The following is a 23,330-nucleotide window of genomic DNA, read 5'->3' on the forward strand; positions in this document are numbered from 1 at the left end:
CTTTCCTTTCTAGTCTGTTTCATTATGACAAGAACAAGATATTGCTTGGTGAAATTAAAAGGCAGTAAATTTAAAGTAAGCAACATAAGGCTTTCTACCACAGCAAGAGGGAGGCTCAGAACATTTATACCTCCATCTACCAAACAACCCCACACAACTCCACTCACAACCTGTAATGAACAAGTCAAACAATCAACCAAAAATACCATGTGGAGTTTTTACCCCAGAAAGGGAGAAGAACCAGAGATTATAAAATTCACTGGGGATTTTGCTATTACTACTGATTTTACTTTGAAGGTGCTCAGTGATGATTATACTACAGTGATAGGTGACAGTATAAACCACTAAGATACATATCTAGAAAGATAGTAAATGGACATATTACTTTATACAGTATATAATCAATCTGTGTTATACAATGCCACAAGAGGTCATCGCATCAAAACTTGTAGCTGGATAATTTTATGACCATTAAATTTGTTTGATAAACCAACTATTTACAACAGTAATCAAACCTCATGATTAGGTCACAAGCGATAAAGATTAGAAAGGCCAGTGTCCACCCCCCTCAACATTGCTACTGTAAAAACTTTTCTAGTTGATGTATTTTTTTACCCTCCATTTATCTGTTTCTTAAACATCTTTCCATTCCTCAAAAACTTTATGAGAATTCATATTTTTCCACCATAGAAAAGAGATGTTATTTAGCTTTTAAAACTTCCATAAACTATAATGGCAGCTCTCAGATGGTATGCCTCAAAGAGAAATTAATAAGTAGCTTTCATAATTGCAATTTGTTTTTCTTTGTTTTCTTCTCCAATGTTCAGAATATTAGTTGTGAAGAATGAAAATAAAAGATATCTTTCAATACTAATTGTGCCATTTTCCATTTGGCAAACAGTCAGTGTCCATTTAGCAAATATTTCTTTAAACAGAAATTTTTCTTCTAAAAGAGAAAGAAGGCTTCTTTCTGTTTACATTTTGATTTGTGCATCAATACTATAGAACAGAGACATGCATAGCAGTGGTAATAATTTTAGTGCATTTGCAGAGATAGCAGAGTAAAATTAATTGATTCCTAGATGAAGGCCAGAAGGGAACGTTAGATCATCCAGTCTGACCTCTTGTATAACATAAGCCATTAAATTCCAACCAGCTCCCTCTATGTCAAGTCCAATAACTAGTGTTTGACCAAAGCATGCCTTCCAGAACCTAGTCTTAATCTGAAGATATCAAGAGATGGAAATGTCTACTACTTCCCTTGGTACTTTGTTCTAGCAGTGTATGAGCCTCACTGTTAAAAATGTGTGCCTTATTTCTAATTTGAGTTGCTGGTTTAAGCTTGGTTCATATGCCTTTCTCTGTTAAATTAAACAGCCACTTACTACCTAGTATTTCTCCCTGTGAAAGTACTCATGCACTTATCAAGCTTTCTCTCAATCTTATTTCTGACACATTAAAAAGATGGAGCTGTAAGTCTCACTCCAAAACATTTTTAACCAGCTCTCAAATAATTTTTGTGGCTCTTTGGAACCCTCACCAATTTTTCAACATCATTTTTAAAATGAAGGCACCAAAACTGTACACAGTATTCTAGTATCTGTCTCACCACGCCTCACCAATGCCAGATAGAGAAATAAAACCACCTCCTGCTCCTAGTTTTTGCACTGAAAAAGAAAAAGCACTACACATTTTACCACGTGATTTATATTAATGCTAAACTGGACTGAGGATTAGTTACAACGTGGCTTCATAAAGTAGACAGAACATTATAATTTCCCATGAACAAAGCAAAGTCTTGGACTTCAGCAGTGGATCTAAGTAGAGTTCATGGATATGGTTAATGTCCCATCCAAACTATAAAATGGAACCTTGATGTTTGGCAGGCAGAGTCTTTAGAATAAGTCCTACTGACAAGGGGGCTACATTTTATTTGTGAGTGAATGGTGTGCAGGGTGACTTATTGCTAGTTTATAAGTTTATTAATACAACTTCTGAAAACAACCCTGAAAGAAAAAGGGGCTTAATCCTTAGAAAGCTTTGTATATGCTGCCTCCCAAATCTGAGAGCAGGGCTGAAGGTTTCAAAGATAGCTTCTTAAGTCCATAAAACAAAGCAGAGAACATATGCATGCTTATTTATGCAGTAGAGCACATATGCATGTGCCAAATTCTGTAATTGGGAAACAGGAATTTGGTAGGAACGCAGCACCAGCTCAAAGCTGCACCAGAACCTGGCAGAACAACATATGCAAAACCCGCAGGCATATGTCCAAAACTACTATAATTATCAACACACACACTCCCAACACACCTTTCAGAATCCATAGGTTCTAAATAAGCCTAGTTCATTAAATGGCCGAATAGCAAGTATGTGGCAAAACCAGATGAACACTATGCTCTCGAATAAACTCACTCAGGAAAATGATAAAAGACAAAAACACCATAGTACCTGTGGGAGAACACTTTTCACAAAGCAATCACTCTATATCTGACTGATCAGTATTCATCCTTCAAGTATTGAAAGATGAGCTTGGAAGCTTAAATTCATATCTTTGTTAGACATTAAATACCATGGACTGAAGAGACACTGGATTTATGGCTTATTACAACAATCTGTAACCTACTAAGCCTTCCCCCCCTCATCTTCCTCCATATGACTGGAGAGGTATTAATGGGCCACTTCACTTTGAATGGCGCCCTGAAATATGGGTTAATACTTCTGCTAAACAATCTGTTCCACCTTGTATTTGCAGTATTCCCAGACCTGAAGAAGAGCTCTGCGTGGCTTGAAAGCTTGTCCCTTTCTCTAATAGAAGTTGGTCCAATAAGAGATATTACGTCACCTAACTTGTACTCTGCTACAGACAGACGGACACAGGTCCTGATTCATCAAAGCCCGAAGGCTTCAGCAAAGTACTTAAGCATGTTCCTCATTTTCAGTAGGTTACTATTTCAACTGAAGTTAGTCAGGCCCTTAAGCACATGAATAACCATTGATTTACATCAGACTCATCTGCAAAACATAACCACATTGCAATGCTTTGTAAAGATGGATGGATTTAGGCCTTGTCTAAATATAAGTTGCAGTGATTTAGCTAAATTTTGCTAAGGAATAAAGATAAATCAATATAGAATCATAGAAGATTAGGGTTGGAAGGGACCTAAAGGTCAAAGCAGGACCAACCCCAACTAAATCATTCCAGCCAGGGCTCTAAACATGGAGATTCCACCACCTCCCTAGGTAACCCACTCCAGTGCTTCACCACCCTCCCAGTGAAAAAAAAAAATCCTAACAGCCAACCTAGACCATTTCCACTGCAAATTGAGACCATTGCTCCTACTTCTGTCATCTACTACCACTGAGGACATCCTAACATCCTACCTGGACCCTCCTTTCAGGTAGTTAAAAGCTGTTATCAAATCCCACCTTACTCTTCTCTTCTGTAGACTAAACAGCCTCTCCTCATAAGTCATGTGCTCAAGCCCCCTAATCATTTTTGTTGCCCTCCGCTGGACTCTTTCCAATTTGTGCACATCCTTTCTATAGTGGGGGGCCCAAAACTGGACACAATACTCCAAATGAGGCCTCACCAGTGCCAAATAGAGGGGAATAATCACTTCCCTCGATCTGCTGGCAATGCTCCTACTAATGAAGCCCAATATGCCGCTAGCCTTCTTGTCAATAAGAGCACACTGTTGACTCATATCCAGCTTCTTGTCCACTGTAATCCCCAGGTCCTTTTCTGCCAAACTGTTGCCTATCCAGTTGGTCCCCAGTCTGTAGCAGTGCATGGGATTCTTCTGTCCTAAGTGCAGGACTCTGCACTTAACCTCATCGGATTTCTTTTGGCCCAATCCTCTAATTTGTCTAGGTCACTCTGTATCCTATCCCTGGCCTCCAGTGTATCTACCACTCCCCTTAGCTTAGTGTCATCTGCAAACTTGCTGAGGGTGCAATCCACCCAATCCTCCAGATCATTAATGAAGATATTGAACAAAACTGGCCCTAGCATCAGCCCCCGGGGCACTCTGCTTGTTACCAGCTGCCAACTAGACATCGAGCCATTGATCACTACCGATTGAGCCCAATGATCTAGCCAGCTTTCTACCATCTTATAGTCCATTCATCAAACCATGTTTCTTTAACTTACTGATAAGAATACTGTGGGAGACCATATCAAAAGCTTTGCTAAAGTCAAGGTATATCACGCCCACTGCTTTCCCCAAATCCACAGAGCCAGTCATCTCATCATACAAGGTAATCAGGTTGGCCAGACATTTAAGGTACCCTTGCACTGTCTGCAGAGGATTCACAAAAGGGGGTTGCACCAACTTAATAATTTTTTAAACCAAATTTTTAAAAAAACAAGTAAGTGCGGCTTGTGTGTGCAGACAAAGCCTAAGTCACAAGCTTAAAGTTAATCACGTGCTTCTCTGCTTAGCTTATTCTTCTATGCTTAACTTGGCGTCTTTCTTGATTTCAGCCCCAATGAGCTCACAGACTAATCCAATAACTGTTTCTATTTGTACGTATTGTATAGTGTCATTATATTTATATGATGATCCTTTCCATTTTATTTCAATTTGTTCTCTATTTATCACCATCATAAAATGGGAGAGCAAAACAGAAAGACAAAAATAATTATTTGCTTCTTACAACCATATGGAGATTAAAGAACATCCTGCTATATGGTTCATCAGAAAGCTCCCAGGAACATGGACCAACATTTGGAAAAAATAGAAGCCTAAAACCATATTTAGTATACAAATAAAATTAGTAGGACTTGTGTTCATACAATACACAAGTACTTTTGAAAATCCCACAGTTAGGCACCTAAATATGATTTAGGAGCCTAATTTTTTGAAAATGTTGGCCCATGATAAAGAGAAATATGGATAGATGAAGCTTTTGTATCTCTACTATTGGGTCAGATGAACTCCATTAAAACAATTACGACACGAAGAAGTTTTAGGATATCATTCCTCAAGAGGCAAAAAAAAAAAATTTTTTTTAAATGGATCAAGTTTCTTGGAATAGAGGGAAAAAAAAAATCAAATTAGCTGTGTAGAACCACCAGTTATCTACTAACAAGGGAGGTATGAGTGTCTAAATGTTTGTGTAGACAAGCCCTAAGAATATGTTATATTTCTTTTAATGTATGCAAGACTTTAATACTAACAGTTCCTCCTGAAGTAGTAAGAATAAATGAGTCCAAGTGAGAAATAAACAAATGTGGCTTAGTGAAATGAATACAAGATTGGGAATCAGAAAATTCATAAACAAAGCTCTCCTGAAAACTCAAACCCAATCTTTTTTGAGTTGTCAAGTTTGAAAGTGTTCAGTTACATTCAACTATTTCCTTGCTACCTTTTCCATTTTAACAAGCATCTGTAATTTCTGGTTTTGAATAGAGCTGTAAGTAAACAAATACTGTGAACAAAAGGTTCTTGCAATTCAATTCAGAATAAAGGAAATAATGAGAGTAGTAATTTTCCCATAAGATTTCAGTCTTGATTTTTAGGCAGCCTAGGCTTGAATACATTTGGATGCTTATGTGAACTAACCTTTTTGGATCATCCAATGCTAACCAAAATATCATGTGAAAAGTAAGATACAAGCAATGGTTCAAATCCTGAAGTCATTTCATTGGAAAAAATTCCATAGGAGTATTGCCTCACTAAACACTGAATAGAGACAGGCATTTGATCCAGGACATTCAAAGTTAAAGCAATTGATATTCTACTCATAACACATTTTGTTTGCATTTATTTATTTTTTGTAATGCAGAGAATTAAGGACAGAGTGACAGCTGCAGAGTTGAATTTCAAGGCTTTTGTCAGTTTATGTCACTGAAAGTAATGTTTGATATTTATAGAATGTATATATAGAATGTTTACACTTGAAACTGAAGCTGTCGCACGTCATTTTTAAAGACAAAATGCTTATATAGTTGATTTACAATTGCAGTCCTTTTCCTGATACCATACTTAGAGTCCCGTAGGCTAATTTAGTGACTCATATGTAAATAGGCCTTTAAAACCGATACATCCTATTCATCTTCTAAAGCAAAAGCAATGGCTGTAGTCCATTGATATATGCAAGCACTGATAATTTTTGTTACAAATAAATCTTGGCCTTACAAAGTATCCACACAATGATCAATAGCCAAAGAACATGAAATATGCCTAATATAATATTTCAAGAAGTTTTTACATTTTAATCAAAGAAATAAATAAGGGTTTGAACCTGCAAACACTTATACATGTGTTTAACTTTACTCATGTGAAGGATTTCATTAAACTGGATACCAGGCACTTCATTTATTAGCCATTGTTTGCAGGACTGGGGGCTAAGTGTGCATGGGGATGGGGGGAAAGGAAACCATATTTACATAACCTGGTGTATTAAAAAAAATACAGCAGTGTTGCTTAGCTCCTTATTTTGTACATCCTAAAAATATCTGGGTTGAGAAGTGCTCAGCACAAGGACCCCACACCCCAAATTAGTTGGGGCTCTAGACCCTATCATGATATCAAAATAGCACTTTTAACTTTAACTCTAAGAAAGTTTTGCTTGAAGATTATAATTAATAAAATGAACATACAGTAGCTAGACATGAAGATATACATCTTGCTACGTTTTTGGATTATATTGTTCCCTATGAAGTGGAACCATTTAAAATAAGTGTTTATAATGATTCTTCCATATTCACACACTGGCAGACTTTGTGCTCCTTGATACATGGTAATACCTATCCATCAGCTCTAACAGCTTTTTTTCTTCAAGTTATTAAATCACCAAGAAGTGGAGATCAAGCTCCCTCTGCCATGTTATTCACATCTTTTCACACTCTTACTGCTAGAGCAATGTTAAATGACAGAGTCACATTTTTACTCACAATTAAAGAATTTGTGTGAGATGTCTTTTAACTAAATACTCATCTGCCTGTGGTAGAAGAAATGCAATAATGATTGACAGGGGCTGTGGTGGTATATTCTATTCATTATTCATTCATTAATTCTCTACTGTAAATCACATAGGCCTGGGGGAATGAAACTAATGTCTCCCTGCTTTACATTACAGGGAGACAGTGTTCAGGTAAGAGTTCAGAAGCTATCAAATCAACCTGCTGTTGACCCTCTGATTGGTCCCTGTTGTCCAAGGCAATTTGTTCAGCCACAGATTTAGAGTAAGGAATACTGAAAAGCACTGTACCCCCTCCTAATTACAGTATATGGTAACCTTCCCTTTGCTTGGGTCACATACTGTATTCCTATCGTACTTTTGAACTCTCTTCATTTTAGAAGTCTACTGCCCTGAAGTTTAGAGCCCTGAACAGTTACAGGGATTTTACAATGTGGCTGTGAATGTTCATATTAACGTTTTAGTGACTCTTGCTGGAAACCTGAGCAGTTCTGGGAGATGGGGTTCATGCCCATATGCTACCTGCTGAATATCAATCCTGAACTGAATATGAAGATATTCCTTGCACCCAGGCTACACTATTGTTCTGCTTAAAGAAATAATTTCAGTGGATGTTTTCAGGACATAGCTTGATGTGGTTAATAAGGAAGGGAGTGAAGGAAAATGTGTTAGGGAAAAACAGGATGAATTTTACTACCCAGAAATTGTATCTGTAGATCAAATATTAAGCCCTGAATTAACTTTTCTTCATTGCGTTCATAGGCACTGATTTGTCATGGTTTTCATATTGTCACCTTGTGGATTACTTTATCCTATTTGAACTCCTGGTCCACTGCTTACCATATTTTACAGTTTACTGTACTGCCAGTTATTTTTGTTTTGGCGTACAATACATAAGGGATTCATCTAAATTCTTTAGCTTTCAGTACTAGTATTTGCAAAAATGCTATGTTTTATTGTTGAGTTACAACACCTGATCATTCAACAGATTATATACAATCAGTATTATGAGCCTACTAATTAAGAAGCAATTACATCTGAATATTGACAGAAGTTTGTCACTTATGGTTTGTTATAAAGTTTAATACTTTAAAGATTTTCTTTAAAACATTGTTTTACAAACATAGGTGCTGGAACAAGGAGTGCTGCTGCACCCCCTGGCTTGAAGTGGTTTCCAACATATACAGGGTTTACAGTTTGGTTCAATGGCTCTCGGCACCCCCACTATAAAACTTGCTCTAACACTACTCTTTACAAGGCATTTAAAATATCTGAAATATAACAATCATTAACTAGGTACTATTCAATAAGCAAGATAAGCATTTGAATGTGGGTTAAAAGTAATAATGTGCTTTTACTTTAAGACAACAACCTACAGCCTATAACATGTGAATTCTCATTTATTTTTAAACTCCTAGAAATGTTATTCCTTCACTTTTGCAGTTTGCTTATTTTCATCCTTTTATACACTGGATAGCTGACTAAATGTTATAGGAGGGAATGTGATGAGGGTCTCAGTTTTTCAAGTTGTTGAAACTCATATTGAAACCAATGGAAGCTGCAGAAGTACAGCACTTCAATGCAGAGGTGCCCGCAGTTCATTAGTCTTGGAAGAACCACATTGTTATCTTGCCAGGAGACAGAAGACTGAACCCAATAGATAAATTATAGTTCAGTAGCTTTTGTCTCAGATCAGAAAGGAATATTCCATGCTTGGACATGTACACTCTGTTGGTCACACTTTACTATTAAAGTTCAGAACAACAGGCCACGTTGTAGAATTGCATTAGCTGCATTTGGCTCACACTTTTCCTGATCTTGGTCCAGTAGGGTAGTTTGTGCCAGTGACTAGTAGTCAGTACTCCTTGGTTACCCTCTCAGTTTCTACTTCCTTCTCACCATATCAGAGGGATCTTGGGAAAGTCACTTGATCTCTTAATGCTGAAGTCTATTCACCTGCAAACACTGAAAGGTTGAATCAGGCTGGCACTTGTTACTCAGAGAACACTCACATCAAGTAGATGTGGGTATGTTATTATCTATAACCGAGTGGATATTGTGGGGCTTAATTGATGGTTGTAAAGGAATTATATAAGTGCAAGTGTTATTTTAGAATTGCACTGTAAATATAAGTGCACATCCAATTTTAGAACCAAAATATTTTTTTCTCTTGCTTACATGTATGTGAAATCTTTAGGGTGTATAACTTGCCCATTGGTGTTATAATAAGCATTTGAAATGTTACACAGTATACTTCAATGTAAAAGGTTAATCCAAAAATATTTCTTTTATTCTGCTATACTAAAGCATAAGCTTTGTTAACAAATCAACCATTAAATGCACAGGTGTAACTTCAAAACAGCTTGCAATACAGTTACAAGAAGTCATTTTGTGTTAAGAACTTGGGTTCTTAATGCTATATTGCTATTTTGAATTGTTTTGTGGGCACTTATGGATGAATTATAACTGTCTGAGCACTAGTATCAGTAAACTCACAGGAAATTAACAAGATACACTCTACAGAGCCCAAAAGAGCAAGAGGGAATGGGAGACAGAGGGTTTGAATGCTAACGGCTTTGGTCTTGCACTGTATTTTGCTCAGAACAGCAAATGTTTTAGTGTTTACTGATACGCTGATAAGCAGTATACTCACAAGTCAAGGAACTAAGCAAAATACATTTGTGTCTGCTATTCATGCATACACAGGCATATAGATGCAATCTTTTTTAACGCAGAACAAAATTACTGTTTTATACAGACAGGTGCTCTCTCTCTACACAAAGAGACAGTGAAATTATAAATCATGCAGTATGAATATCTGCTAATATAGAAGTATGGAATAAAAATTACCAAGCACAGAGGCCAGCTCCAAGCAACATCAACTAGCAAATCATCCACCTAGGTTGCAGTGGCAAGGACACCATTTCAAGCTACATTGAATTCTGCATGCTATAATACAAGTCATTCTGAAAGATAATTAGATGCATAATTTCCTATACAGACTGCATGCAAAGTCCAATCAAACTAAACATGTCATTCTACTGACACATTTTTGCTCTCCTTAATGTCAATTTGCTGCAATTTTTTCCACCCATTGTGTTGCTATATTTATTGAGAAAGAGTGCCAGAGAGTTTTGATGTATGGTTTGCGCAAATCTATATGTCAGAATGACAACTCTGTACTTCATTTACAAAGGAGATTACATCACATTTAAGGGCACTGCATTTGACAGACACACAAATTCTGGTTTGTAAACCACTACTTTTCTGTTCTGCCTCAAAGTAACAAAGCCAGTAACAAAGTTAGAAATTTAGCAAATTCCAAATCATCAACAAGGATGTTTAAAATCCCTTGTGATGGAACTTACAAAAGTCAGAGAAACATCCACCATTTTCTTTATATCTTAATAAATATAACCAACAAATTCTCAAATTTTTGAGGATTCCTTTCAAATAATTACCCTTCACTGGTCTCCAGTTCCCATTTTCCTTCCAATGCTTTTCCCTGATATACATACTTTATAAATCTTCAGTTAGATCTTCAGTTGATGTACATTGGCATAGTCCTATAGTAGTCAGTGCCAATTTACACGAGCTGCGGATAGGTTTCCTTGGCTTCCACCTCACAACCCTGTAGTAATTCCCACTTCCCCTCTCTCTCTCTCTCCATAGACAAAACTTTGGAGAGGTGAGCTTCGGACCTAGTTACTGGAGGGGCAGAATGAAAGACTCAGTGGAAGGTAGCAGGAAGGCAACAAGATTTCTAGAGCCAAGCTGGAAGTCATGAAGGGAAAAGGAGATGGCCACTCGATGAACAAGGTTTTGTTCAGTTTGGGGATGAGCAATCATTCAGTTTGAATACTATTTTCATGGAACCAGTTCGACACCCCCTAGCCTCCAATGGATGGGAGATTATATAATAGTTATGATGAATTACATCACAGCAACAACAACAAAAATCACACCCACACATCTTTAGGACTAAAGCTGGAGATATATATTTACTGTAAAAATGCAGATTCAGGTCAACGGAACCCCATTGCATAGTCATGCTAAATTCACCAAATTGTGTCAATGAAAACTAAATACATAAATAAAAATAAATAAATCAATAAAATAAAAATTCCAAAATCAAAATGTTTAGATTTGAAACACCTTTATTTCTAAATTATCTTTAATTTTATTTTTTAAAATTACATAAAACCCCCCAAATAAACCATTTTGTTTGTCCAAAATTTTGGGTTTTTTTGAACTGCCAGGAAACCAAAAATATAGTTATTTGCACTGTTCTATTTATGACTCCGTTGTTCCACTGTTTCTTAGTATAGCAAGAGCAGATATGTTTGATCCCAACAGTGTTATCAGTTTATGCATTACTGTATTCTCACGCTACAGCACGCAAAATATATACCACTAAATTAATTATCAACATTTCTAATCATCACTAACTATAATATCTTGGACATCTCCTAAATATGTAACACAGTTACTTATGAACTGTATATCATTTGTTTCTCTGTTCCTTTACCAGATTTTGTACAGTGTTCTTTCTCCGTGTACAAGATTGCTCTTTAGAGCTACGCATTTTGGGCTCAGTGCTTCATACGTATACAAGGATTGTTAGAAGAGCCACTGGATGGCAAGTCTGTTTGGTGGGATTTTAATGGCACTATTTGCATAAGTGTACCCCAACTTAAGGGTTCACGACTGAGCCCTGCATTAACTTCTTTCTAGCTATGAATTTTAGCTACTATCTACAACTCATTTCAAATGTGTAAGCACAGAAAAAAGAATCAAGGGAAGAAATTTGATAATTCCTTTTCCATTTCCTTGGAACTAGTGGACTATATAGTAAATGATGACAAATACAGGGTAGCAATTAATTTAATAACAATTCACTAAACATGGTCTATTCCCAAACTGGCAGCTCTTGTTTTTTTTCCCCACTTTATATCTTCATTTTAGGAATTGCTTTTATTTGTGTCTCATTACAGCCATTTTCAGCACTGGAGGCAGATTACTTTCACTTAATCGGAGCTATCCTGTCATTTTTCTTCCACATAATGTGTTAAACTACAATAATTTATCTAGTGCTTTGTTTTCAATTTCTATTACCTCCACTGTGTCTTAATTAAAACCCAGCAAATGGGCAATCATTAACTATGACTTCTTATCATAGCACTTACAGAGGCAGAACATCTTTGTACTTATGTTGTTCACTTACACCACCCTTCATAGGTTGGTTCAAAATAGTCACCCTCAAGGGAGCTTAGTGAGATGCTGATGGTATTGTTCGATTTGAATCTAAAGAAAATTAGTAATATATTAATGAAGACTGTTCATAAAATGGTTATACTGTTCACTACAGCATGCAGCAATTGCAAATTTATGCCAACTCAGTGATGCTGATATTCAGTTTTTAAAGCAGTCTAAAAATTGTTGCATAACACTTATTTAGTTCTGGGCACACTGGGTCAGATCCTCAACTGGTGTAAATTGATGTTTGTCAGTTTGTCCACAGCTGAGGATCTGGCCTACTATGTCTTATTTTTAATTTTATATGCATACAGCTATTAATTGAATGTAATATAACTGATATAATCCAGAACTAACATAAATACATTGATAGTGTATCAATGGAAATCAATTTGTACTCCCCCTTTTCAGCATGCACCTTGTATTCCAACTAATTGAATTACGGGCATTTCTAAGTATTGTCACCCCCTTTGGAAAGTGGTAGCAGATGTAAAAGCCTTTCAGATTGGTTTCACCTTGGAGGAGAAATCTGTGATGTGGTGTCTGTGTATATTCTTGTAATTTGTTTTATTTACACATATACACTTGTACTGGAACAGAGGTGGGCATAAGTGATCTGCAGATATGCCACTCTTTCAGAAATCACAGCCAAAACACCAATGTTCAGTTTCCAAGGAGCAACTCAGCATCAAGAATTGTCTCTAGTTATAAAGATTAAGGCAGACAGCAAGCTCCCTTGCTATAGCTCTCCCGAAGAACCTATATCAGAAAACCAACCAATCCACAAGTATTTCTTCAAAGACTGAATATAGTACTTGCATGCTAAAAAAACCCAAAACCTGCTAAGACTGTAAAACAAAGCCAACTGATAATGCCATTGATACAAGAGAATTTTAAGCTGTTCTTTTCCTTGTAAGGAGGTCGGCACCAGAGATAGTATTTAGTCACACAGGTGAAAAGCAGGTGGAGAGAGGGAGAAAATATTGTGGATTTTATCTATTCAGATTTATATAACAAAGATGGTAACTGTATCATAATGAATAGGCATGAATAGATATATAGTTAATTTTAACTTTAAGGCTTTTGATAAATAGTAAATAATGATAGTTCAGAGCAAGTTTTAGCTAGAAATCTAAAATGATGGCCACAATAATGTCATGCTAAGAAAGAGAGAAACAAAATGGAGGTTGTAAGAAACTGACCAATAGTGGAAAGGTAGACTGGAGTGAAATAAATATCACTCTTAATACCTGCAGGGAGGGGACAGTATGTAGGAAGGAGGTCCAAGTTTGAGGTAAACAAGTAAGCTAATTAGCATATCGGCAGTTGATTGGTTGAAAATTATATCACCCTTGAGTGGGGAAGATGCTGTTTATTGACATTGAGAAAGTAATCAATCAGGAAAGGGCAGAAAATCATGTATAGGGCAGAGAGCTGACAGGCTTGAGTAGGGGTGATGATCAGAAGGACAGCAGCAAGCAGCAAAGTCTCAGCAGCAAAAGGCAAACAGACAGAATAGAAGTACCCTTAGACAAGCCAAAGGGATTTGATTAAGAAGGAAGTGAATATATTTTTTCTTACAATAAGGAATACCTATGTATGATTATAAATAACGCTGGGTGCTTGCGTCTGAATGATCTCTAACCCCACCCATTCTAGGATTGCCTGATCAACACTCATAGAATGTTAGTTTGTAGCAATATAATTTATTGATTTTTGTAATGTCACTGTATATAAGGGAATTGTATGTTATATTGGAAGAAGTTTGGTATTGTAATACAAGATTATATTAAGGCTTTATATGTATGAATGCAGGATTTCCTTCTCACTCCATGTTATATTGTATGTTGCAACATTATATGTTTGTCATGCCATGCTACAATTAGGTATTCATAACATTATAATATGTGCTAAGGATATATTGTACTGTGTTAAGAGTACTGTATTGCACTTTCAGGGTTTTATGTTATATTTGATGGTGCACCACCTTAGGTTACATAGGACAATACAAGATACAATAAACTAAGTGACTTATTTCACTTGTGATGTTGATTTTTTATTTAAATTGTATTAGAATTAGCATTTGATAAAGAGACATATTGTTTTCAAAGAAATTACTCTCTTTGTCAATCCTTTGAGTGGAGGGCTGTATCCGTGTCCTCCTAATGGTAAACCGAGGCAGGAAGGTGTAGGGACTTTTCCGAAAGATTAAAAAAGGGAAACCCCTCGTAAACCCTTGTAAATCTGCTAGGATGGACCACTTCCTGTTATCCACTTTTAGAACTAAGGCTTGGGATTGGTTCATTAGTATACCTAAGCCACTATGGCATCATCGGGTCCAAATCTGTGGGGTAACACCATCTGAAACAATATAATAAACTGTCACATAGTGGACATCTTCTAAATATGCTGTTTATTTCTGACATTATTCCTTTACCTAGTGTTGTACAGTTCTCCCATACCCTCTTTTCCTCTGTACAAGACTTGTTCTTTAAAGTTATACATATATATCCTCCATCTTGCAGGATTAAAGAGTCACTGGAGAGCGCAGTTCCATGCCATCCTGGTGCAATGTGCCACTTCTGTTCCTAGGAAAAAATGCTGATTTTGCTGAGTAATGGCTGCTGAGCATATAATTACCATATAGGGGATCAAGGCTCAATATCAAGACTCCAGGGACGCCGAGTCTCTCGCCTGCCTATAATATGGTCCTTTGTGGGTATTATATGACCACAAAAAACGGGAACATTCGTGAAGGTAACATCCATCTAACTCTGGTGTCTACCTGGCTTGCATCACCATAGTTTCTGAATGTGTCACAACCTTTAATATATATATCCTCCCAATTCCCCTTTGATGTAGAGAAGCATCATTAGCAACCTCTTTACAAATGGGGAACTGAGGCACAGGGAGACTAGGGCCCAGATAGTCAAAGGTATTTAAATGCCTAACTCTGGTTAAAATCAAAGAGAGTTAGGTGCTTAAATAGGATTTAGGTTTAAGTGACTTACCCAGTGTCACACAGGGAATCAGTGATGGAGCAGGGAATTCAATCCAGATCCCTAATCATTGGACCATGCTTCCCCCTCAAGCCATCCTCTCCCTAATATAATGAAATTGCCTATTGCATAAAGGTCAGCCATGTGTGCAGACAGGACGTTTAAATAGCTCGGTGAAATTTTTCAGACAAAATTATTTTCACCAAGAGAAAAACATTGGGTTGATTATAACATTTTGCAATTCATGACAATTTTGCTGAATTGTTTCAGTTGGTTACAAAACCAAAACGTTTGGCTTTGATATTGTTTAAAAGAAATGTTTCACATTTTTATTTGAAATGACTTTTCATTTAAAAATGTGCATAAATTTCAATTAAAATAAAATTTAAACCCTCAACAGGTTACTGACTATTTTTTAATGACAATTTAGGTTCCACCTAAATTTTTTTTTAAATTTATTTTTCAGATGAGCCAACAAACCAAAAAATTAGGTTTTTCCATCGCTCTACTCCAAGCACTTCAAAAAAATCAGGTTGCCACTTTAAAATAATTAGTGCAGCAGTACAGATATTAAGCAATAATAAAGTTTATAGAAGTGACAAAAAGGTGCTTTCTCATGCTAGAAGAATGATCTTCTGTAATTGGGTTTGAATGAAATGGCCTTAGTTTGCAATTTTTTTTTTTAAGGAAGGAACCAGCTCTGAAGCACAGTACCACAATATTGTTGTGAGTGGGCCTAGTTAATATCTTCGTTAACAACGAAATGGGAAAAATAAATTGTACATTGAGCTCATTTGCAGAAAATGCAGTGAGAGTTGAAAATTGCAGTAGTGCAGAGTTGTAAACACTCCAGAAGAAAGACAGAATACCCAAAGTGATCTTGAGAGCCTGGAGAGTGGAATGAAATTTAGAAAAATATAAAAACACTGGGAGAATTAACACTCAGTAAAAGAACAGGATGGGAAAATTCAGCATAAAGAACAGACTTGAAGAAAAAATTTATAGTGATTGTGGATAACAAATTGAAGGAAAGCTCACAACACAGCAGCTTTGGGGAGAAACACACACACACACACACACACACACACACACACACACACTTTCAGCATCACTTACATGACCAAGGAAGTAATAGTGTCTTTATTTGTCCTTTTGGTTCAGGCATACTTACAATGTAGTTTTCAGCAAGCCCAAGGAAAGCCAATGTAATCCTAGGATGCACAGACAAGGGAATCTTCGTAGGAGCAGAGAGATTATTTGACCTTTGTATTTGACAATAGTGTGACTGCAACTGATGTACTGTGTCCAGTTCTGGTGTCCACAATTCAAGAATGATGTGAATAAATTGGAGAGGGTTACAGAAGAGCCACGAGAATGATTAGAGGATTAGAAAGCCTGCCTCATAATGATAGACTTAAGGAGCTCAAACTATCTAGTTTAACAAAGAGAAGATTAAGGAATGACTTGATTACAGTCCATAAGTATCTACATGGAGAAACAAATATTTATCATGGGTTCTTCAATTTAGAAGAGAAAGGTATAACATGATTCAATAGCAGGAAGTTGAAGCTAGACATATTCAGAGTAGAAATAAGGAATATTTTAATAGTGAAATTAATTATTAGAACACTTTACCAAGGTTCATGGTGGATTCTCCATGACTGGATATTTTTCTAAAAGATAGGCTCTGGGAATTATTTTAGGAAAATTCTATGGACTATATTATACAGGAAATCAAACTAGATTATTATAAGGATCCCTTCTTGGTTTGTAATCTATAAAATCTCTTAAAGGATTTGAAAGTATTTTGTAAAGATTCAAAAATTTGGGCTATGAGATCCTATTTATTTCAGGGACCTATTCTTTTCTTTTTTTTAAATCTTGTCCAAGGTAAATACATGCTAATGGCTTCTGCGAGTAGCACTTGTCACATACAGGATGAAATCAAAATTGCCCATATTAGTTGCCCAAAATCTATACTCCCCACAGTTAATGGAGATTCTCTTTTAACTCAAGTGGTAAGTAGAGATGGGCAGAAAACCATGCTTTCATTTTGTGAAAAACATTGAGGTATTAAAATTTGCTGTAGAACAAAACCAAGACATTTTGAAATTGTTCTCTCTCACTCACACTCACACTCACACTCCATAGTAGATAATAGCCTATCTGTTAAGTGGCTTTGCTTGATTAAAATTTCTGCAAAATATTTCATTTTCAAGAAAATGGTGTTTTTGACAGGAAAAAATGTTTTTACTTATTTTATTTTAAATGAGTTCTACTAGTAAGATTTGATTTTAGAGCATGAAGATCTGGGGTCTATCCTTGCTGGTGCCATGATGTTCTGATTGATCATGACATACAGCATAGCCAAAAAGCATGAGAAGAATGGATTTGTTACAACTAAATACATGGTTATGAATAAATCTCCTGCATACAAATCTACCTCCATGTTATAATAATCAGGGAATCCAGTTGATAGAAAGGATGGGAAAGACTCACTTGGTTATGTTTCTTATTCTTTCTCTTTAAAAGATTTATTCATATGAGATGTAATTTTAAGAACATTTTACTATCCATGTATGACTATATACTGGTATGGGATTAAACAAAGCAGATTAACTTTATGGGAAACCCCACCCAATTTGTTCTTACATCAGGCTTCTGAATACAGTGCATTTTTACATATATTTCCAGCATATGGGTAAGAAAAACAGAATTAAAGAGGAATAGATGTGTGTGTAACTCCTTCCTGTACTGATTGTTTTCTTCTACATGGCTGTACAATCATTATGACTCTGATTGTAGTAATTTATTATGGTTCTTTAAGTTAAATGAATGGAAAGCATGTGTTTCCTGAATCCCATTTACTAAAGACAATTTACAAAGGCATACAAGATTATAACAGATGCATCAGAAATTCCCTATTTGAGTAAAAGCAGAACAAATTAATATTGCTGAGATGAGTTCATGAATATTTACAGTCACCTTGAAATTGATTATGAGCAAAATAGTCATTTGTGAGAAATTTATCAAAGCAGACAGGTGGAAAAAGATGATAAAGTATATTTTTATGAGTATGGGAATAAATTGCAGTGCTACCTATGTTACTAGATACCACTTTCTTATTTTGACTAGAAGGCTTTCATTTCAGAATATACTTATAAACCTGGCAACAGAAAATGTCATACTAAAATGTGAAAGTCAACGAAAACCGTAAAAGAAATGTTTCAGCCCCAGATATGCAGTTATGCTAACATACAGCAAAATAAATATGTTCTGAGTTCTGTGAAGTACAACTCAGTTAGTGTTTACTAGATGTAAATAATACATTTATAATGAATTTAAGTGCATATACTGTATATAAAAATCAGTGCTAAAGTGCAGTTAAGCAAATTTTTAAGAGTTTTTTCAGCACAGAATGAAAAGTATGGAAAGGGGCTAAGCTCCTTTATTGGGTAAACAGTAGTATAAATAAATCTTCATACTTTCCCTTATATGTAGCCGCTAAAAATTGTTTTCAAAACCTTTTAATCATTCTTATGGCTCTTCTCTGAACCCTCTCCAACTTATCAACATCCTTTTTGAATTGTTGACACCATAACTGGCAAAAATATTCCAGCAATAGTCATACCAGTGCCAAATACAGAGGTAAAATAACCTCTTCTCTTACTCAAGATTCCCCTGTTTATGCATCCCAAAATTAACCCTTTTCGGCCCCTGCATCATAGTGGGAGCTCATGACGTCAAAATTTTTTCACTGTCACTGTTTCCCAGCAGAATCCCCCATCCTGTAAGTATGTTCCTAGATGTATACATTTAGCAGTATTAAAATACCTATTTTATACTTGAGCTCAGTTTACCAGGTGATACAGATCTCTGAATCAGTGACCTGTCCTCTTCATTATTTACCACATCTCCATTTTTTGTGTCATCTGGAAACTTTGATTTTGTGTTTTCTTCCAGGTCACTGATAATGTTAAACAGAGGATGAAGAACTGATCCCAGCAGGACTCCACAGGAAACACACCCTCTTGATAATGATTCACCATCTACAATTATATTTTGAGACCTATCACTAAGCCAGTTTTTAATCTATTTTATGTGCGGCATATTAATTTTCTGTCATTCAAGTTTTTTAATCAAAATGTTGGGAGGTATCAATTCAAATATTATAAAATCTAGTGTGTCAACACTATTATCTTTATGAACCAAACTTGTAATCTCATCCGAAAAAAGTATCAAGGTAGTTTGACAGGTTCTATTTTCCATAAATCCATGTTGACTTGCATTCATTACATTACCCTCCTTAATTCTTATTTCATCAAGTAACATATCAGCTGCTCCATTAATTTTCCTGGGATCAATGTACATTGGGAACAAATATTTGATGATGGACTCTTCAACTTCAAGAGAAAGGTATAACATGAACATGGCTGGAAGCTGAAGCTAGACAAATTCAAATTGGAAATAAGGCATACATTTTGACAGTGAGGGTAATTAACCACCAGAACAATTTATCAATGTTTATGTGGATTCTCCATCACTGCCTTTTTTAACAATGAAGTTTGTTTGTTTTTTCTCAATGATGTGCTCTATAAATTATTTTGGGGAAGTTTTATGACCTGTGTTATACAGGAGGTCAGACTAGTGGTCCCTTCAGGTGTTGGAAAATCTATGAACCTTGAATACTTTAATAAGGTTTAAAATTACCTGGTTAGTGAACTGGCGACCAGGTTAACACTTAAGTATAGGGTGACAGATAGTGTAAACTGTGTCTGGAAGTCCTTTCAAAAGTGGTTAATTTATGTAATGGTGTTGTGGTTTGCACTGGCAAAAATCCAGTCTCACAGGAAGAATAAAAGCTATTTAGAAAGGAGGCACAATGACATGCTGGCCTAATTAGATATCGGTGAGAGACTGCAAATATTTGTAACTCCTTCCTGTAATGATTGTCTTCTTCTACATGCTTGTACAATCATGAGAAACTGGGTTTTTTTTTTTTCCCATTGATATAAGAGGCTTATGTCTAGGCCTAGATATCCTCCGCATCATCTGCGGGAAAACTCAGACAGCACTGGGCGAGGACTACATACCTGTTTATGACGGCTGGTGGTGTTGAATAAAATTACACATGGGGCTGTTTCCCAGCAACTTACTATTCAGCAATTATTCATTTCCAAAATCAATGAACATGAAACTAATTGATGTGTTATGAATTTCCAAGGCTCCATTCAGAACCATTGTCCCAACACTTGTCCCTCCCAAACAAGCATATAAAAGTAATATGTTAAGGTTTCTGATGTTGGTGCAATACCAAAAATAAATAAATTAATTAAACATTAAAAATAGAAGGGCTGGGAAGAGTCATTACTTTTTGGATTTCAAGCTTTTTAATTTCACAGCACACTATAGAACCAGGCCTAAAGATGAATAGAAAAATCCAAAACATGGCAGGATGAGCAAAGTGCTTGTCTTTGCTCTTGTATATGTTTCCACTTGTCATTTTGATGGAAAGTTAGCACAAAATGCTAACTATTCAATATGCAAGTGAAATGAGATAACTGAAATCTGCAGCTACCAGTAAACACTTAGTCCCAAATTATTATTAATTATTATTATTATTTTGATAATTCAGCACATCTTTGATACAAGAATACATACTAACTTTCTTTTGTTGCTGTTTCTGTAGAAAATATAGTTCCAGAGATTCTCCAGCACAGCAGGTTATTATTTACTGATACATGCAATGAGTTTAAACAATATCTTGAGCTCATATGTGATGATCAGCAGCTCATAGACTGCTTACTGTTTTAATCAGTTTTTATGTCTAGATGTGAATGTTGTTGATAAGTGGATGAGAGGAGAAGAACTATATGCAGATCTATTCTAATGTTTTGTGTTGCTTCTTTTGATGGTTTAACAGCACATTTTTATTTTATTAGAGGAAGGAAATATGCACATTTCTGAATATACTTATTATATGACATTTTCTTGCATTCCTACACCGCAGCCACGGATGTGACCCGAAGTTCCTGTAGACATACCCATCTACCTAGCTCACTAAAAATAGAAATTAGGACATGGAGCACTATGAGGGACACAGTTGGGATGGGAGTGGTCAGAACCAGAGGCCTGGAGGTTGCAGCAGAAATGAGAGGGAGTCAAGGTGCAAAGCCACAGCACACCTGGGGACCTAGTCCTGAGCAAAACTGAGGATCAGAACCAAGGATCAGAAGCCAAAAGCCAGAGCCAGCGGGTGAGCCAGAGACTTGCTCAGGAAGTGGAGCTAGAGGTCAGAGCAGGATGTCAAGGATGGAGAAGGATAGAGGTTGAAGTAGGTACAAGAGCAGGTGGGGCAGGAGGCTGGGACAGGCACAGTAAGCAAAACCAAGTGCAACTGCAGGCAGGGAAAGAATTGAGCAGCCAGGCACTCTGGCTGTTGCTGTGTTAAATAGTAGTCAACTCCCCACCCTTCATCTACCAGGAAGTGCAATCAATCAGGCAGCCCCTGTTAGAATCAGCTGTGTCCAGTGTGTTGCTAGGAGACTGCCCTGCTGCAACTGGCTCCCTAACAGGCACAAGATGCACAACTCCACCTAGGTATAGATTCAGACTGCTTTCCCAAACTTAGCCTCTTCATTCTCATTGCCATTTTTAGTGAGCTGGCTAGATAAAAGATAGTGCAGGTACATCTGCATGAGCTGCCAAGAACACCCCTGGCTGCAATGCAGATGTACCCTTTGTTAGGGAACAATGCCAAGTGGTTGAATCATGGGAATGGGAGACTGGGTAATTAACACTAGTTTCTGATCTCACACCAGTGTAAATCAAAAATTAATTATACAGTAGTGCAATTTAAAGTAACGTAGAGATTGGAGATCTAAATCCGTTCCCAAACATAATGTTAAGTAACAGTCTGACTTTAGGTAAGTGACTTAACCTCTCTGTACTTCAGTTTTTCCCCATCAGTAAAATGGGAATAAAAATACTAATTTGCATCATAGTGTTTTAAACAGTTTTATGTGATGTGGATTATTGTCTCTGAAATAGATTTCTGGAGCCATTTAACAGAATTACTTTAGAAACCAGAATTAATAGGACTTTGACTAAAAGGAGCATCATATTTTAACTGTTTAGGCAGGACAATGGTTTAAAGTTGCATATGGAAAAAAGGCTCTAATCATGCGAGGAGACCCATATAGGAATGTCACAGAATGAATTGACCCCCACCTTCCTCCTTCCTAAGCACTCATCAGATTGCTGTGAGGAGATCCAAATGCTGAATCCCCATGTGATGTAAGAGTCCAGAATCTGTACAAAGTCAAGGCACTACCTCTGGTTGGGGGTTTCTAGGCTAACTTTTGGAGTACATATCCTCTGTCTAGCACCCCTTCATGAGAGGTGCAGCCTCACAGTCCAATTGTCTAGCCCCTGGGACCCTCAGTTTCCCTCACATCCTGTGCATACCTTTTCCTAGAAGTCCACCCTTTGGGTACTCTGGGTTCAGAGGTTAACTCTTCAGGGCACATGATAAGCATAAGCACACAACATATCCACACAAACTTTGCACAGGATTATAAAACACCATAGCTCTTTACTTATATAAAGCACAATAGAGCACAGATCATTTAGAAAACAACAAATACCCTGAACCCAATGCATCTCACTTTAGCTTACCCTTGTCTTGAAGTATGTCTGAGTTCATGGAGACACAGGTTCCCCTCTCCTTACCAAGCTCCTGCAGCAGCTTCCTTCAGCTTGAGCTGGTGAAAATGGCTGAAGAAACCAAGCAGATAAGCTCCTGCCCTTTTATAACCTTCCAGTCCCCTTTGTCAGATGATTCCCTGATCAGCTTCTTCAAGTGATACCACAATCTTAACAGGTGAATATTGCCCAATTCTCTTGGGTGGATGCCGGCCTATTTTGTAGGATGTATGTATCTGTATAATGAACTACCCAGAATTAACAACTGTTGTCAGCCCTGAAATTCTCTTTAAAATTTCAGTCCAAAGTGGAGATGAAAGGACAAAAGAGAAGTCACATTCAAAAAGGAGTTTGCAGTTTGTTAAAGATACATAACAGAGAATTCTTGATACACAGAGTTCATATATTGTACAGATACCCCAAATTATCAGAATGCATGAATAA

The 23,330-nt window shown here is 36.6% G+C and overlaps 1 protein-coding gene across 1 annotated transcript in view; it reads right to left on the reverse strand.

Annotated features, from left to right (window-relative positions):
• LOC137162626 (protein eyes shut homolog) overlaps window positions 1-23,009 on the reverse strand; it is a 340,220-nt gene extending 317,211 nt beyond the window's left edge. The window contains exon 1 of the mRNA XM_067562533.1: window positions 22,860-23,009. Coding sequence (XP_067418634.1) covers window positions 22,860-22,887 — 28 coding nt within the window. The 5' untranslated portion in view covers window positions 22,888-23,009. The remainder of the gene's footprint in view (window positions 1-22,859) is intronic.
• Between the last annotated feature and the right edge of the window lie 321 nt (window positions 23,010-23,330).

This window comes from Emydura macquarii, unplaced genomic scaffold, assembly GCF_026122565.2.
Source record: "Emydura macquarii macquarii isolate MOO-44397 ecotype Brisbane River unplaced genomic scaffold, CSIRO-AGI_Emac_v2 contig_2437, whole genome shotgun sequence".
Classification (NCBI taxonomy): domain Eukaryota; kingdom Metazoa; phylum Chordata; order Testudines; family Chelidae; genus Emydura; species Emydura macquarii.